General features: G+C 46.3%; 1 protein-coding gene across 6 annotated transcripts in view; it reads right to left on the reverse strand.

Annotated features, from left to right (window-relative positions):
• Positions 1–5,705, reverse strand: part of SLC44A2 (solute carrier family 44 member 2 (CTL2 blood group)) — a 79,203-nt gene extending 73,498 nt beyond the window's left edge. For 3 of the 6 annotated variants that reach the window (XR_014787950.1, XM_084835579.1, XM_084835583.1), the window contains exon 1: positions 5,478–5,612. Coding sequence is in view for 5 of the 6 variants with exons in the window: in XM_084835579.1 (XP_084691705.1) it covers positions 5,478–5,529 (52 nt within the window). In the remaining variant the exon portion in view is untranslated. Of the gene's footprint in view, positions 1–5,477 lie in introns of all 6 variants that reach the window. The other 3 variants (XM_084835577.1, XM_084835575.1, XM_084835580.1) reach the window with 3 other exon arrangements.
• Positions 5,706–16,091: the final 10,386 nt, after the last annotated feature.

Consider the following 16,091-nt stretch of genomic DNA (forward strand, 5'->3'; position numbering starts at 1 on the left):
ATGTCTTGGGACAGCCTTGCTACCTAGTAGTGATGGTTGTTGTTTGCATGATTGGTTCCTAAATGTCCACCAAAGAGCTGGTGCGGCTCATCCCTTCTCTTGCCTAATCAGCAGGCCACTTCAAGTGTGTGCGTGTGGGGGGGGGGGGAGGTTCACATAAAGAGTTACTAGCCCAGTGTTCTTCACTTCAAGGCCCCAGCACCACCAGCAGCTCCAATTCACCTCAAGTGTGGCCTTCCACCTCTCTCTCTCTCTGCAGTAACTGCTACTCTCAGCAGGGGCTCTCTAGCTTTGCCTTTTTGTTTGCTTTAGTGATGCTGCTGTGATTTGGGCTACTGGAGGTGGCTTTGGGGTGGTGAGTTAGAAGACCTGCTGCTCATCAGCTGTAAGGTGAGGAGGAGGGGGGAAGGGGAATGCAGGAGCAATCAGCCAATTAGCTGCAGTAGGAGAGGAGCCCAAGAGTCAAAGAGCAATGTGATTGGTTAGCTGCAGTGGTGCACTGAGCTGGAGGTAGAACGGGAACTGAATGCATGGGTGAGAGAGAGAGAGAGCAAGGGAGCAACATGGACCTGCACTGGGAGATTGTTCAGCGCTGAATAGAGCAGAGCACTCTCTCAGTGAGGAGAAAGAGATCCATCCCAATCCAAGGACCAAGTGAGCCTGCCACAATTTGCCTGGCTAATGACTGATTGATGAGGCCTTGCTTGGACAACATGGAAGGGGATGGGGATGAAAGGCCTCCCAAAGCCCGGCCAGGTCTGGTGTACAGCATCACCACTTGTCTGGAGGGGCAAGAGGAGAGCCCCCTTCCCCAAATGGCCCAGGAGAGGCACCCAAATGACCTCAGCGGTGGTGCCTGGAGCCAAAGTGGTTCCTGCTTGAAAAATAGTGAAGATCGCTGTGAAGATCGCCCTCTCTCACCCATGCACTCAGAGAGCTTCAGCTATTGGGTGGTATAGAAATAAATAATAAATAATCACTGCACTGGCCACTTGAACAGGTATTTGTCCTCCATATGATCTCCTTCATATATGTTTGTACAAATACTTCAGAATGTTCCCCATTGTCTCACCTTGCCTCCTGCAATATAAAGGCTCCACCTTCCCTTTAGAAATACTTTAATCTGGTGGTGTGCAAGCCTAATTACACACAAATCCCCACTCTCAGACACTTTGGTTCTTCATCTTTGTCTGACAGAGGGCTCTTTATATTCAACTACATATCTTCAGCCATTTTGGGTTAACCCAGCCCCAAGAACTGCCTCCAATCCTGAAAGGTGGAAGCCAGTATGTGTGGGAAATGCATTAAGAGAAGCAAGAGAATGGCACAAGACAAACCAAAGGGCAAAAGATCTGTCTCATATGCTTCTGGTGCAGACATTCCCAGTGTACAAATAGAAATGCTTAGTCTGGACAGGCATCTGACTGCCTGGAAAGAGCCGAAGACCAACAAACCATTCACCTGCTCTCTCTGTGGCCTCCACTGAAGCCCACCTTGCCAAGGCTGTCATCTCAGCGATCAATATGTAAGCGCCTTGAAAACAATGCAGTGATTACTCGAAGCCAACATGGATCTGTCAGGAACAAATCCTGCCAGACGAATCTAACCTCATTTTTTGATCAGGTAACCTCCTTTGTGGACTGTGGGAATGCTGTGGACATCGTATACCTCGACTTCAGCAAAGCTTTCGACAAAGTGCCCCATGATATCTTGATAAGCAAACTAGCTCAAAGTGGGTTAGATGAAACAACGATCGGTGGATCCACAGTTGGCTACAGAATCGGACTCAAAGAGTGCTGATCAATGGGATCTTCTCAAACTGGGGAGAGGTGAGAAGTGGGGTACCGCAGGGCTCAGTCCTGGGCCCAGTGCTCTTCAACATTTTTATGAATGACTTGGAGGAGGAGGTGCAGGGAATGCTGATCAAATTTGCAGATGACACAACATTGGGTGGGATAGCTAATACCCTGGAAGACAGAAACAGAATTCAAAGTGATCTTGATAGGCTGGAGCACTGGGCAGAAAACAACAGAATGACATTTAATAGGGATACATGCCAAGTTCTGCATCTAGGAAAAAGAAACCAAATGCACAGTTACAAGATGGGTGATACTTGGCTCAACAATACTACAAGCGAGAAGGATCTTGGAATTTTTGTATGTCACAAGCTGGATATGAGCCAACAATGTGATGTGGCTGCAAAAAAAGCAAATGCTATTTTGGGCTGCATTCATAGAAGTATAGCTTCCAAATCACGCAAAGTACTAGTTCCCCTCTACTCAGCACTGGTTAGGCCTCATCTGGAGTACTGTGTCCAGTTCTGGGCACCACACTTTAAGAAGGATGCAGACAAACTGGAGAGGGTTCAGAGGAGGGCAACAAAGATGATCAGGGGACTGGAAACAAAGCCCTATGAGGAGAGACTGAAAGAACTGGGCATGTTTAGCCTTGAGAAGAGAAGACTGAGGGCAGATATGATAGCACTCTTCAAGGACTTGAAAGGTTGCCGCAGAGAGGAAGGCCAGGATCTCTTCTCGATCATCCCAGGGTGTAGGACATGGAATAATGGGCTCAAGTTACAGGAAGCCAGATTCCGGCTGAACATCAGGAGAAACTTCCTGACTGTTAGAGCAATACGACAATGGAACCAATTACCTAGGGAAGTAGTGGGCTCTCCCTCACCGGAGGCATTCAAGATGAAGCTGGACAGCCATCTGTCAGGGATGCTTTAAGTTAGATACTTGCATTGAGCAGGGGGTTGGACTTGATGGTCTTAAAGGCCCCTTCCAACCCTACTATTCTATGATTCTATGACTTTTGACACCTCACAACAGAGCTAGTGGGGCATGTCTGGGTGGCTGACCAAGCTTTTGCCTTGACAAAAAGAAAGTAAAAGAAGGAGTGATGACAGCATGATTAGAAAAGCAGATGTTATGGTGGGGGTGGGAGGAAGACCGCACATCCTGTGTGAGAGAGAGAAAAGGAGGTGAACACAGTTCAGAGGGGGAAGCTAATCTCTAGAACAGGGGATGGCAGACTTTAGACTTGTGGGATCTACTTTGTTTTCCATTAGAACCCCAAAGTCCACCAGCCAGAGCCAGGTGCCCGATATTGGCTCAGGAAAGTGGGCAACACATTGTGGAACAAGGTGCCTTCAAGCTCATGCTCAGCCCAGGAATTTCTTTTCAGGACCAGAACTGGAACTTGCACACAAATCCTTTCATACATAAATCCATTCCTTCCCCCTGCACTCCAAACTTTCTTGATTTCAGCAGCTTCATTTAAGAAATAAAAAAGGCTTTTTGCTGTTGCTATTGTTCAGCTATTGAGAGGTAGAGCCCCTTGCTGATCTACTGCAAATCACCCAAATATTTAACAACAGATCTCAAGTCTACTTTCTGTTTGCATCTGCAGTAGAAAAGGGGAAGAAGGCCTTAAAAAAGGCTGCCAGCCCAATCTCTTCCTAGTGGTCACATCCACATGGCAACTTCACACCTTTCAGCATAACACACGAGTGTAAACACACACACACACACCCCCTTCAAGAGTAAAAAAACCTCTCTCTCTCTCTCACACACACACACACACACACACGTCATACACTGCTCTGGGACAGACAACTTTAATGCAGTCACACACCGGCCAATACCGGTATTAGGCCTTCAGTAGTCTAGAGTGGCTAATTTGAGAGCTAAGCAAAAGGAGTGGGGCCAGCACTTCAATCTGCCACCCCATAAAACAACCTGCTAAGCATAACCACCCCTTCCATCACACCATCTTTCCTTCTAGGTTGGCATCTTGGTAGCCAGGCTGCATCCAACCCCCACCCCGTGCAAAAGCTGGATTTGGCATAAGAACCTCCAGTTGCCGAGCCCTGACGTAGCAGTATCTAACTTAATAACTTCCATCTTGAAGCCTTCTGTTATCCCCATCAAGCAGTTTACAATGGCCTAGTTCAGCCTTCCCCAACCTGTTGCCCTCCAAATGTGTTGGACTTCAACTCCCATGCTGGCAAGGGATGATGGGAGATGTAGTCCAACACATCCAAGGACACCAGTTTGGGAATGGCTGGACTAATTAATTCAGTGGAGCTTATAGAGAAGAAGCTGGCTGTAATTCAGCTGGGAAGAAAACGCCTTCAAGGTGGGCAGGGATGTTTCCCTCCTCCTTTCCATTTGAGAGTTTCACAAAGCACATTCACTAGGAAGCTACCTCAGCCAGACAACTGCTGCTTTCACAACTCTCCCCACTTGCCAGTTTCCTCTTTAGAGGTTCACAAAACATCCTTTTTTCCCAGAGAGGTATAGTCCTGTTAGCCTGTAGCAGCAAAAACAACATGTCTTGTGGAACCTTAAGATGAATGAATGCATTATGGTGTAAGTTTTAGCAGACTAGAGTCAGGACCGACCCAAGGCATTTTGCTGCCTGAGGCAAAAAACAAGATGGTGCCCCCTCCTATTCCATATCACAAAGCTGACTGGGCTGGCAAGTTAATTTTTCTTCAACACTGATGAGAAGACAGCACCTTTCAGCACCCCTGAAGGTAGCAGGATAGCTAAGGAGGCACAAGGCAGGCCGCTTGGCACACAGCTCTCTCCTCCAACTCCTTGCTGCCACCTCCCAGCATCTACCACCTGAGGTGACCACCTCACTCTGCCTAGGGTCAGCCCTGGCTAGAGTGGACTTTTGTCTGCAAAAGCTTGAAGAGGGCACTGACCCCACCTCACGTCGGGGACAGAGCTGGTGGCAGTGGGGTAGAAGTCACGCATACATGCGTACCATCTGTGCGCAAGGTGTATGGTGCTGCAAATCAGAAATACACTGTAGATTAGCCTTCCCACACCTGGTGCCCGCCAGGTGTTGTAGATTTCAACTCCCATCAGCCCCAGCCAGCATGGCCAATGTTCAAGAACGCTAGGAGTCGTCCTCCAAAACATGTGGAGGGCACGAATGGGGCAAGAGGTCCAGCCCCTCTCCGGAATGAGTGCATGAGAGCCAGAAGGCACCAGAAGCCCTTCCTCTTCGCACTCTGGCGGCACCTGTTAAGAGCGCCGACTTTCTCTGCCGGCGGTGCCGCGGGCCCAGAGCCCGCCGGCCCGCCCGCCTGGCGGGGCGCCCCCCTGCCCTTGCCTCATTTCAGACGGGGCGAGGGAGGCGCCCAACAGCGACTGGCTCGGGGGGAGGCTGGAGGCTGCTCAAGCCCAGCCTCTGGGGGAATGAAACAGAGCTGGCCTTGATCCACCCTACCCGGGGGTAAGAAGCTACCACCCCGCGCCGCACGCGCACGCGCAGGCCAAGGCGGGGCAAGGAAAGAAGGGCGAGCATCAGCGGTCGGCGCCGTTATCGCTGCGCGGAGGCTCCCGGCGGTGGGGCTGCAGGCAGAGCCGTCGCTCGTGCTGCCCATCCCGGCCGGCCGGGGCGGGCCAAAGCGCCCACCCCCGTCCCCGTCGTCCTGGGCCGCGGCCAAGCGCCGGTACCGTGAGGGCCGTCGGCGGCGTCGGGCTCCTTGCTGCTCGGCTCGCCGTCCATCGCTGCCGAAACGAGCCGCCAGTGGCACAACCGAGCGCGCAGGAAGCGCGGCTCAGGCGCGGCTCCCGGGGGACCAAGAGGAGGCGGGGAAGGAGGCGCAGCGAGCGGGCGCGCCGGAGGCCAGGCTGACGCCCCTCTGCCGCCACTGGCTGCCGCCGCCTCGCCGTTCCTTCGGCGGTCCAGGCGGGGCCAGCGCGGATGAAGCTCGCAAAAAAGGAACGATTCCTGCCGTCTGTACTGCGCGCGCGCCCGCACCCTCCATCGCCAAGGAACAGCGTGCCTAAAATAAACGTGAAAGGCGGCGAGGTCAGGCTTAAAGCGTCGTTTAAGAAAAAGCCCTAAAAATAAAAATGGGGAAATGCTAGAGGGAAATGATTCAGTGGCCTGGTGGCCTTCTTAGTTCGTGACACAGCGTTTTTTAACACCCCCCCCCCCGACCTTTCCCACGCCCGGACATACGGAACACCACGTATCAATGATTTCTGCAAGGGTAGCCTTGCCGTCCATGGGGTGACGAAGAGTCGGACGCGACTTAACGACTGAACAACAACAAAGCCCTGCTAGACTGCCAGCACAAACCTATACGCGTCCACTCAGAAATACGCCTCATTGAGCTTAACGGGACTTACTCTCCCGTCTGGGGCTGGAGAAGACTCTTACGAGTCCCCTGGACTGCAAGGAGGTCAAATCAGTCAATCCTAAAGGAAATCAACCCTGCCTGCTCATTGGAAGGACAAATACTGAAGCTGAAGCTCAAATATTTTGGCCACCTAATGCGAAGAGAAAACTCTCTGGAAAAGACCCTGATGCTGGGAAAGACTGAAGGCAAAAGGAGAAGGGGACAGCAGAGGATGAGATGGCTAGATAGCATCACCGATGCAATGAATATGAACTTGAGCACGCTCCGGGAGAGAGCACAGGACAGGAAGGCCTGGCATGCTATGGTCCATGGGGTCACAAAGAGTCGGACACGACTGAACGACTGAACAACAACAACAACTGGGGCTATAATTAGGAATGCAGCCTAACCGATTTACAAGCTTTCTGCCTGTAAGCATAGAGCGCCCTAGTCTTCTACATAGGAGGGTCCCAGCATAACTTCCAGGCAAAGCTGAGAGGGAGTCCACATGAGACATGGCCTGAAAGGCTTTAAGAGTAAGAGAAACATCCTTGAATTTGGCCTGGAAGTTGTTGGAAGATTGTCCAAATCTGCCTCCGGCTCAGGATATACATTAGGCAGGTTCTCCCCCTGCCGCCGGCCACCACCTCTGCATCAGCTGTTGCTGACAGTGGGTAGGGATCATTCTACCAGATGGGATGGGACTTCTGTGAAACAGATGCCAATTAAAGAATGTAGCTTAGACAAAGAGAGGTATTAAGGGGGAAAAACATGTTTAATTTTCAAACCATCTCCAAAACAAAAATACAGCCCTACAACAACAAAACAGAAGTGTTTTTTAATCTGCTCTTGCAATCCAGGAACGCTAACTACAAGAAAGTTCAACCACAACACCTTATTACTACACGAGATGGGCCTGTAATTTCCTCCTCCAAATCCAGGAACAACTCTCAGAGGTTGGCAACAGGCCCTCTTGCTTCCTTGTTTTTCCTTACCACAACTTTAAATGGGTTCTGACTCTGTTGTGTGAGCTTTCGCCTCTCACAGAATGTGCTGAGACTATTTAGAAAGATGTTATGCTATCCCATGGTTCAAAATATCTATCCAACACTAGAGCATATGTCTATTTAGCAGAATACTCTCTCATCTTTACTGAGCTAAACGTTTAGAAAACATTGTGTATGAGAGCTAAGCATTCATGGCAGAAAAATAGCTTCTAAATGTGCTTCGCCGGGGGCATAGGGGAATACACATTTTCAAGGTAGAGGTTGCCAAAAATGTTTAGTGGAGCCTGTCACCCCTCACAGCCTACAAAAGCAGCTTGTTTTCACTGCTTACTCACCCTCTAATCTATGACACAGGAAAATAGGTACTCCTGTTTGAGGCTGAGACTATTAACAGTGTGGTGGTGAATACATGTAAGATGTACATTTTAGTATTTTCTTTTACAGAGTAATGCACACATACTGTGACGTATTTTAAATCCTAAACCTCCAATCATTAAATAAGCTTTGAGTTCCACTTTGCCTGATTCTGAGTAAAAGCTCAGATTACCCCTGGATTATTCATCATGTTACCGGTAACATTTTTCTATTGAGGAAGATGAGGTGCCCAGACAGGGGAATAAGCATGCTTGTCAGCAGTGATGGTATGAACACTAGCCAATAAGTGCTTATTAATGACCCCAATACACACAGAACACTAAACTGCCTTGGAGGCACTAGCTTTGATGAAGCCACAAGTTGCCAGAGGCAAAATATTGCTTTTGCTTCTGAGTGATCATCCCCTATTAAGTGATTGTTTGCAAATGGCATGGGTATTGTCCTTCATAGTCAATCTGCTTACAGGGTGGAGTTTTAAGAGCCATGCTCTGCCAGTGAGTGGGTGTGGCAGAAAATAAAGCAGTTGCCAAATAAAGTTTTGGACAGATAATTTTTTAAGTTGTTAGCTGGAGTTAGCTGGAGGTTGCTCACCAGGACTCTGATGCAGAATTAGCCAAAGCACTCTACACTAGTAAATTAACAGATGTTGCAAAGACACTGTGGGTGCTTCCAGACAAGGCTTTTATCATGCAGTCACCTTGCCTCAGTCATGGAATTTTGTGGGGGACCAGATGTCATAATTTTCTACTTGTAACCCTCCTAAGTTTTCCTATTGCTTCTTCTGCCTCTTTCTTTCCGCAAAAGACATGTTAAGGAGAAAGAGACAGAATAGCTGCACCGTGTCTTTTGACTGGTAGTGCTAGGCGCCCTCTGCCTGGCAGCACACCGTAAGTCACCACTCCTGTCATCCAAAGGCCAGTGTCTGCTTGTCACTGCCAGGGGAGCATAAAGCAATGCGATTTGGATGCTGGAAAAACTGCTGGCAGAAAGATGACCAACCTACCTACCCCTGGTATGATTGCCCACACTGACTGGTAAAAAATAAATAAATAAATAGCCTGCCTGTTTGTCTGGCTATTTTGTCTGGTTTTTTGTTTTTGCATTTTTGCTTTCAGATTGGCAGAAAAGCAAGGGACACGTCTGGATCGCCCTGGCCTCCGCTCAGCCAATCCCTATGCTGTATCCTATAGGTCAGGGGTGGGGAACCTCAGGCTTCTGGTCCCAATCCAGTCCCTCAGAGATCCCAAGATGGCATGCCCCTTTTCCCAACCACCATTATTGGTGGTTTTCCAGCTTGTTTATTCCCACCCCCACACACATTATAAAAGGGACTTTGTATTTTTCTAATTTTTGGCTCTCCCTCCTTTTGTATTTAGCCCCACCCGCCTTTGCCTTCAGTCCTGCCCACCACTGGAATGCCACCCCCCCAGCTTCTCCAAAGAGCTCCTGCCCCTCTGCCATTGATGAATGCAATATTTTGGTACTGGGCTCTACACCCAGATACAGCAAAAATGAGGACTTGCAACAAACTGTTGGGCTGCATCCCCAAACTCAGTCTTGGCTCTGCTGCATGACCTACAGAGCATTGTCCCAGAACCCACCCAGGCATATTTCAAGAGCTGGAAACCCTAGCCCTGGCCAACAACTGGATAGCAACTTTGCAGTCAAATTATAGGTCTGGGAAAGCCCCAAGTGCACAGCTTCGTTTTGTGGTGGGCAGAAGAATGTAGAAAAGCATCAGGCAGGAGAGCAAGAGAGGGCAGAAGGAGAGACGGCTTGGGCCCCTGCAGTGCCTGCACTACATGCGGGAGGCTGAAAAGGCGGGCTTCCTGTCACTCATTTTTTGCTTTGTACCCTCACTAAAGCAAAAGCTGCATATTCCGTGGCTGTTGAGTATCTGGGATGCCCATAGGGGAGAGAGTTTTGATGTGTGTGGTAGAAGTGGTGGAAAAGAGGGTTTTTAACCCTCCTCGTGGCCAGAGCTTTCCCCCTCCCTTTCTGGGGTTCCCAGATGCTGTTGCTTTGTCAGGTGAGGAAAAACAGCAGTCAGAGGAAAGATAAAACCAGTATCTTGTCGACTCAATGGTTCTCCTCTGCAAACTGCACACATCCCAGCCACCTTGCCTTGAAAAAGTGGAGACCACAAAACCCATGTACTGTCCTAACGTTGCTTCCACACTAGATCTGTTTAGTGCTGTTGGAGCATTGTTTTTCTGCAACCAGCTGGAAGCAGAATTAAAAATGACGTTCCACACAAGATTCTCCTGTAACATTAACTCATAAATAAGTTCTGTTCAGCAAAGGTCTTTTCCAATAATAATCAAAGGTTTTCTTCTTTTTTGTTTCCTAATTAGCATGGGTGGGGAATTTGTGATAAATGGCTTATTAACTGGCCCTTGAATAGCATCTCTTAATTGTCCCAATGTTAGTTCCTGTTAATTATTTAATTATGAAATAATAATGGGCTTTAATTAGTGATTTACATTCATTATTTTTCTTCATTTTATATTAAAAATAGCATTGTTTCATGAGGAAAACAAATGAGAAGCAATAATGAGAGCAAATGAAAACAACAATTCCCCCATGCAAAATGAAACCGATATTCAGTTAGGGGAGGCTGTTCAAGAGGCAGTTAAGGGGTGATTCATCACTAATCTCCCCACCAATGCTCACCGGGAAGCAATAAACAGGCTGAATTTGCAAACAGGTAGCATTTAATTAAAACCACAGGAGCCCTTAAACTAAAGTCTCAATAGCATTTTTCTGTCCACACTGGACAGGGCCAGTGCTGTGATTGCGTTTTACTTTATTTCAGACCACAAATAAGGTCTGGAAAAAAATGGGAGGAGAATGCAGGAAATCCTAGAATCCAATAGGCTGATGAGGTCATCAGGATACTCCATAAAATGTGAATGGACAAAGGACAGCAATTCCAGAGAAAGGGCTAGTGCGGAAACAGCCACTGACTGAGTTCGGTTGATCAGCAGAGGAAAAGGAGCTGCCCCAACTTTCTTTTCTCTGCTGATCATCCAAACCCGGCCTGTCTTTAACAGGCAGAGAAATGTGTTTCTCTTGCAAGTGGTGCTGCTTGAACTGTACAAAAGCAAAACTTCTTGTAACACCCACTTTAATTTCCATATGACTTCAGTGTCAATACCACAAGGTAGCGGGGGTGGCAGCAGCAAGTCAGCTCAGCACTGACTGCATCAGCTCTACTGGGAAAAAAAGTTTTTGCAGCACAGGTTTATGCCATCTCATCTGTAGGACTGGATAGTCCAGTCTTATGGCAGAGAGCTGGGCTTCACGGCCATGGATCCCGCTCAGCATACAATTCTATGGGCAGGCCAGGACTGTGACTGAACAGCAGGGGTGGGGAACTTGTGGCCCAATTTATTGGGCTTCAGCCCTAATCACCCCTGGCCATTGGCTGGGGCTGAGGGGGGCACTTGGCTGGGGAAGGCTGAGCTAGCTCATGTTCACTCCACCTCAAGTGTGTCAGTCTGCACCAACAAATGTGGCTCCAGTTTGGCCAGAGAACTAGCTGTTGCTAAGACGCTGACTGTGTATGCGCATATGTGTGTGTCTGCATGTGTGTCTCAGTCCAAGGATTCCAGGAGTCAGGCTAGAGATGAGAAGGCCCAAGAACCCCACCCCACCCCCGGAAAAAGTAGAGTTTTTTTCCACAGCAACCATTTTGGGGTTTCCCCCTCAAAAATGGGAAAATTGAATAGCTTTCGACTTTGAAATATTGTCTTTTAGAATTTAAGACAAGGTGTTTATATATTGTTACCCAGCCTTTAGTCCCGCCATATGATTTCTAAAAAACTATATGATATGAAGACTTTTATAGAAATACTAGAGATTAAAATGTCTGGAAATAATGAAGCCATGGGGGGAAAATGTGTTTTGAATCTTATCTGTAAGATTCCCAGCATAGTTATTTCTTCTATTCCTTAATAAAATTATTGATCTAATGTATCTTTTACTGATAGACATTTAGGGATGCTCCAAGACATGTTCAGTTCCCCAACATATGAGTAGATTCACTACATCATAATATGGAAGAAAATGTTCATTCTTGACAATTTGGGATTTGTTCTACAAGGTCCTGTGTTTCTGGGCTTCAGTTAGATGCTGTAGCAATCAATGTAGTTCTAATCTTAAACCCACATGTGGGAAAAAAAATGTACGTTATCCTGTCACTGTCACCAAATGCGACACAACAGCACGTGAGTTATCCCAGCTACATTTCTTTCTTTCTTTTTAATTAATGTTGAAGGTTGGGTCTATAGAACTCACAGCCACAGTTTTTAAATAAAGTTCTCAATTAGACCTCACCACTAGGGAATCCTGCCTCAACTATAAAACCTTTTAACTGCTGCCACCAGAATAAACCCTATCTAAAAGAAACTCAGTAGCCTGGTTTCCATGGTGTAGGCATGGGACTGACACTACCACTAGAACAACCTTTCAAAATGAACAAAAAGTAAGATGTTTGTTAACAACAGATATAATTTACAAAAGCGAATAAAATGTCACTCTTCAAATAATAGGTTAAGATTGTGTAACACTTTTCTTCAGGGTCTCAAAAGGGACTCGCAGCAAAGGCCTTGTACAGAGACAATTAACATATATCATTTTAATTTCTTAATTAAAAATAATAATGCACATATAATAATTTTACATGCATAACAATACACCTATCACCAAAACAATAAAACACAGCACAGCCCTCCCAAAGTTCTGTCTTTAGGTTGAGTCCACAACAACAAAAATATAAATAAAACTTCTCTCTGAAGCTTGGTTTTTCTGCTGGGAGCAGAAGGAAAACAGTATCTACTCAGTTCACTCCATTTCACAGCAATCTTCTCAAGGTGGATGAGTCCAATAACACAGGAGCAAACTTTGCAAACAGCCCTTTGTACAATATAAAAGAACATAAAGAACTCATAGTGTTTGAAAAAAAATCATGACTCTTTAAACAATTTTCAAAAGGAAACGTCCCTACTAACCTGTCTCAAGGGTTCAGGGTCTTACAGGGAGGACAAAGCAAGGTTCTTCCACAATGCATTTTGGTAAGTTCCAAAAATGGTGGCCACTCCCTAGCTCATTTCATTATGGAGCATGTGCAGGAATATTCCCACTCAAAATTCTTAAAGAAAAATATACCAGTGGGTTATAATTGCTTAAAGTTTCTTAAATTAAATATGGTTGCTTACCATTCTTCAGCTGAGTCTTTCCCAGCTAAATAAAATCTCAATAGCTTTTCCTTCAGGTCCAATTTCCCTTAGCTCCACCCCCAAATAGGAACGGGTTTAAGAATTTCCCTACATTTCCTTACAAATAGGAACAGATGCTGTACACCATCTTCCTCTGCCTCCAGTTCTTCCTGCTTCTTCTGGCTTCTAGGATGATTCAGGGCATCTCTAAAAAGGTAAAGGTGTCCCCAACCACTCGTGTCCGACTCTAGGGTGTGGTGCTCATCCCCGTTTCTAAGCCGAAGAGCCAGCGCTGTCCGAAGACGCTTCCGTGGTCATGTGGCCGGCATGACTGAACACCGAGGTGCACGGAACGCTGTTACCTTTCCTGCCGAAGCGGTGCTTATTTATCTACTTGCAATTTCTTGCTTTCGAACTGCTAGGTTGGCAGAAGCTGGGACTGAAGACGGGAGCTCACTCCGTCACGCAGCACTCGGGTCTCGAACTGCATCTCTACACCAGCCTAAAATCCTGCATTTAAAACGGGGCTTTCTGCGGCTGTTTTTAAATGCAGGATCACGACTCCCTTTTTCATGTGCTTCCTTTTCCACCCACCCCCTGCCCCCTCCTTCTCCTGCTATCTGAATCTTCCATTATCTTTCATTGATCTCTCTCCTCTTCTTGCCACTTTTACTCTTTTCATGGAGGAAACTGAAGCAGAACACAATGGGGTAATTTGATAGCTCATTATCTGCAATCTATTTAAAAACGGAACAAAGGGCATTTAGTGCAGGAGACACCTTGGATGATCATGGCGTCATGTACAGAGCCCACAAACTTCTGTGAAGGAGCAATCTCAATCGCAGGATAAAAGTTCAGTGTGAAGGAGCCCTTAGATGTTTCAGGGACTACTTGCTGAAGTTCCCTTTGGTCAGACATAAAATAGGAACCATGCTGGCTGGGGCACTCTGAGAGATGTAGGTCTTTTTTCTGTCTAAATATGCACAGGATTGTGCCCTATAATATCTATAACTTGGTTTGCTCATAAAATTATCATGTTTGATGAGTTAAAGTTAAAAGTATAGTTTATTCAGACAATAATTACAAAATGACTGAGTTTACTTTTAAAAAAATATTTAATATAATGATAATTTTATGAGCAAACCACGTTATACATAATATGACTTTAGGAACATAAAGTTCCCCAACTTTGTACCCTCCATATGTTTTGGATGCCAATGCCCAGCATTCCTACCCATTGACCATGCTGCTGAGGCTGCTGGGAGCTGAAATCCTAAATATCTGGAGGGCACCAGATTGGGGAAGGCTGTCCTAAAGCAACAAAGTGATTTTAGATCAATAAAGAGTGTTTACAAAAATAATGCTTATTTTTCAACTTTTCCCAACATTTCCTAAGGGAGGGGATTTTTCATTTTTTTCTGGAAAAAAATCTATTTTCCCCCATGGCCTAAAAATTTCTGGAAATTCAGGCCCAATGCTTTACCTCCTGTGCCACTGAAGACTATCAGATATATCATGGCACAAACTTTCATGGGCATTGTGAGAGCTTTGGCATCACTGTGGCAATGGACAACCATAAAAACAGCATCTAAAATGTTCAGGCAGGTGATCCCTCTGGACTTGTATACTGCCCCTTCATAGAGGGGTTACAACTGAAGTATCTGGGATTACCAGATCTGCCACTGCCCACCAAGCCAGGGGTAGATGTCACATGATGAGGCTTATGAGGTTTACATCAGGCTCTGATTGACATGGGACTGGTTGTCTTAAAACTGTAACTTCTTAGAACTGAGTTTTTGCTCATACCAGGGGTGCTTCCAGAAAGAAGGTTCCTAGCACTACCAGTGAGAAAGCATTGTGCAGCTTCTCTGTCTTTCCTTCCTTAACAGATTTCCTGTGGTAAGAAAAAGACCGAAGAAGATGTGGGAAAGCATGGGAGGGTTATGAGTAGAGACAATGACATCTGGACTCCCCATAAAATTCTGTGTATGAGACAGGATGATGGCACTATAAGAGCCTGACCTGGAAGTACCCCATGTCTGGTTCCACCTCCATAGATCTTCTTGAATGACTCCATATTTACAGCCAACACAGGAGCTCGGGATCCCTTATTCATTCTCCAGCTACTGAATGATTCAAAATAAATTTGCTCTCCACAGTTTTATCACTCTACTCAGAAGGCACTCATTATTACTTCAGTAGTCCCATGGCTGAGCACTGGCATTGCAAAGGGTTCTGGCCCTGCCTCAAACCAAACCCTTTGACTTAGACTAATAGCCAGAGCTTAACAGTGCATTGCTGTTCCTTCTGTGGATATTGTCTGTTCCCCACCTTGAAAACAGGTCTTCTTGCCCAAACAATTCCTTCCCCTCCTTGTTGAGTTAAAAAGCGGTCTGTGTAATAGCTTAAAAACCAGGGTTCTTGGATACAAAAAGAAGTGCAACAACAGTGGTTACTCAGAAGGGAGCCACTTTAACCCTCAATTCTATTCAGTGAAGATGCATTAAATATGCGGGAAACACAGAACATAGAATCATAGAACAGTAGGGTTGGAAGGGGCCTATAAGACCATCGAGTCCAACCCCCTGCTCAGTGCAGGAATCTAAGTCAAAGCATTGTTTGGTTAATGTTGTAAGTGGGAATGCCAAGTGAGTTGAACTGATGCTTAAAGTTTTATGTAACCCTCTGCTGGTTTATGTATTATATGACATGTCCCTGAAATGCTAAAAGATTTGTGTTTGGGTCACTAGCTACATGTAACACACAGAGGAAGTAGAATTTGATTTTCTGTTCATCTAAATAGTAATTTAATTAAACAATGGCAAGCACGATTTTATACTGCACACACTGAGGGTGTTTCTACATTAAGCAACCCCCCTGCCCCCACACCTGCCCCCACAAAAATCCACATCCTTTCCGGAGCTTCCTGCTTTCAGTTTCTTTGAGGGATTAGGAAGGGCTCCTTTACATGGCAGACACGTGGTTTGAACTGAGGGCTCTGTGTGATGAACCCCTGAATGATGTTCAGAGCAAAAAATAAACCAAGACTGCAATCCTATACACACTTACCTGGGAGTCAGTCCCTTTGAATTCCATGGACAGTAGACATGCAAAGGATTGTACTGCATAATTGTCTAGGAAGGTTGGAGTTGCTATATGCCCAGGTGATGATTGCCTAGTTGAGCTTTCTGGTCTCTAGAACTAAAGAGCAGATTGTGTATTTAAGTGAGCAGATATTGTTTTTTTGTCCTTGTTCTGAGGATGATTTAGGACTTAGGAGACACTACACACACACACACACACCCCTGGGACAAAAGAAACTAACAGAAGAGGAAATATCAT

Source organism: Heloderma suspectum, chromosome 2 (genome assembly GCF_057233095.1).
Source record: "Heloderma suspectum isolate Gila_16-S chromosome 2, 16-S_ref, whole genome shotgun sequence".
Classification (NCBI taxonomy): Eukaryota; Metazoa; Chordata; class Lepidosauria; order Squamata; family Helodermatidae; genus Heloderma; species Heloderma suspectum.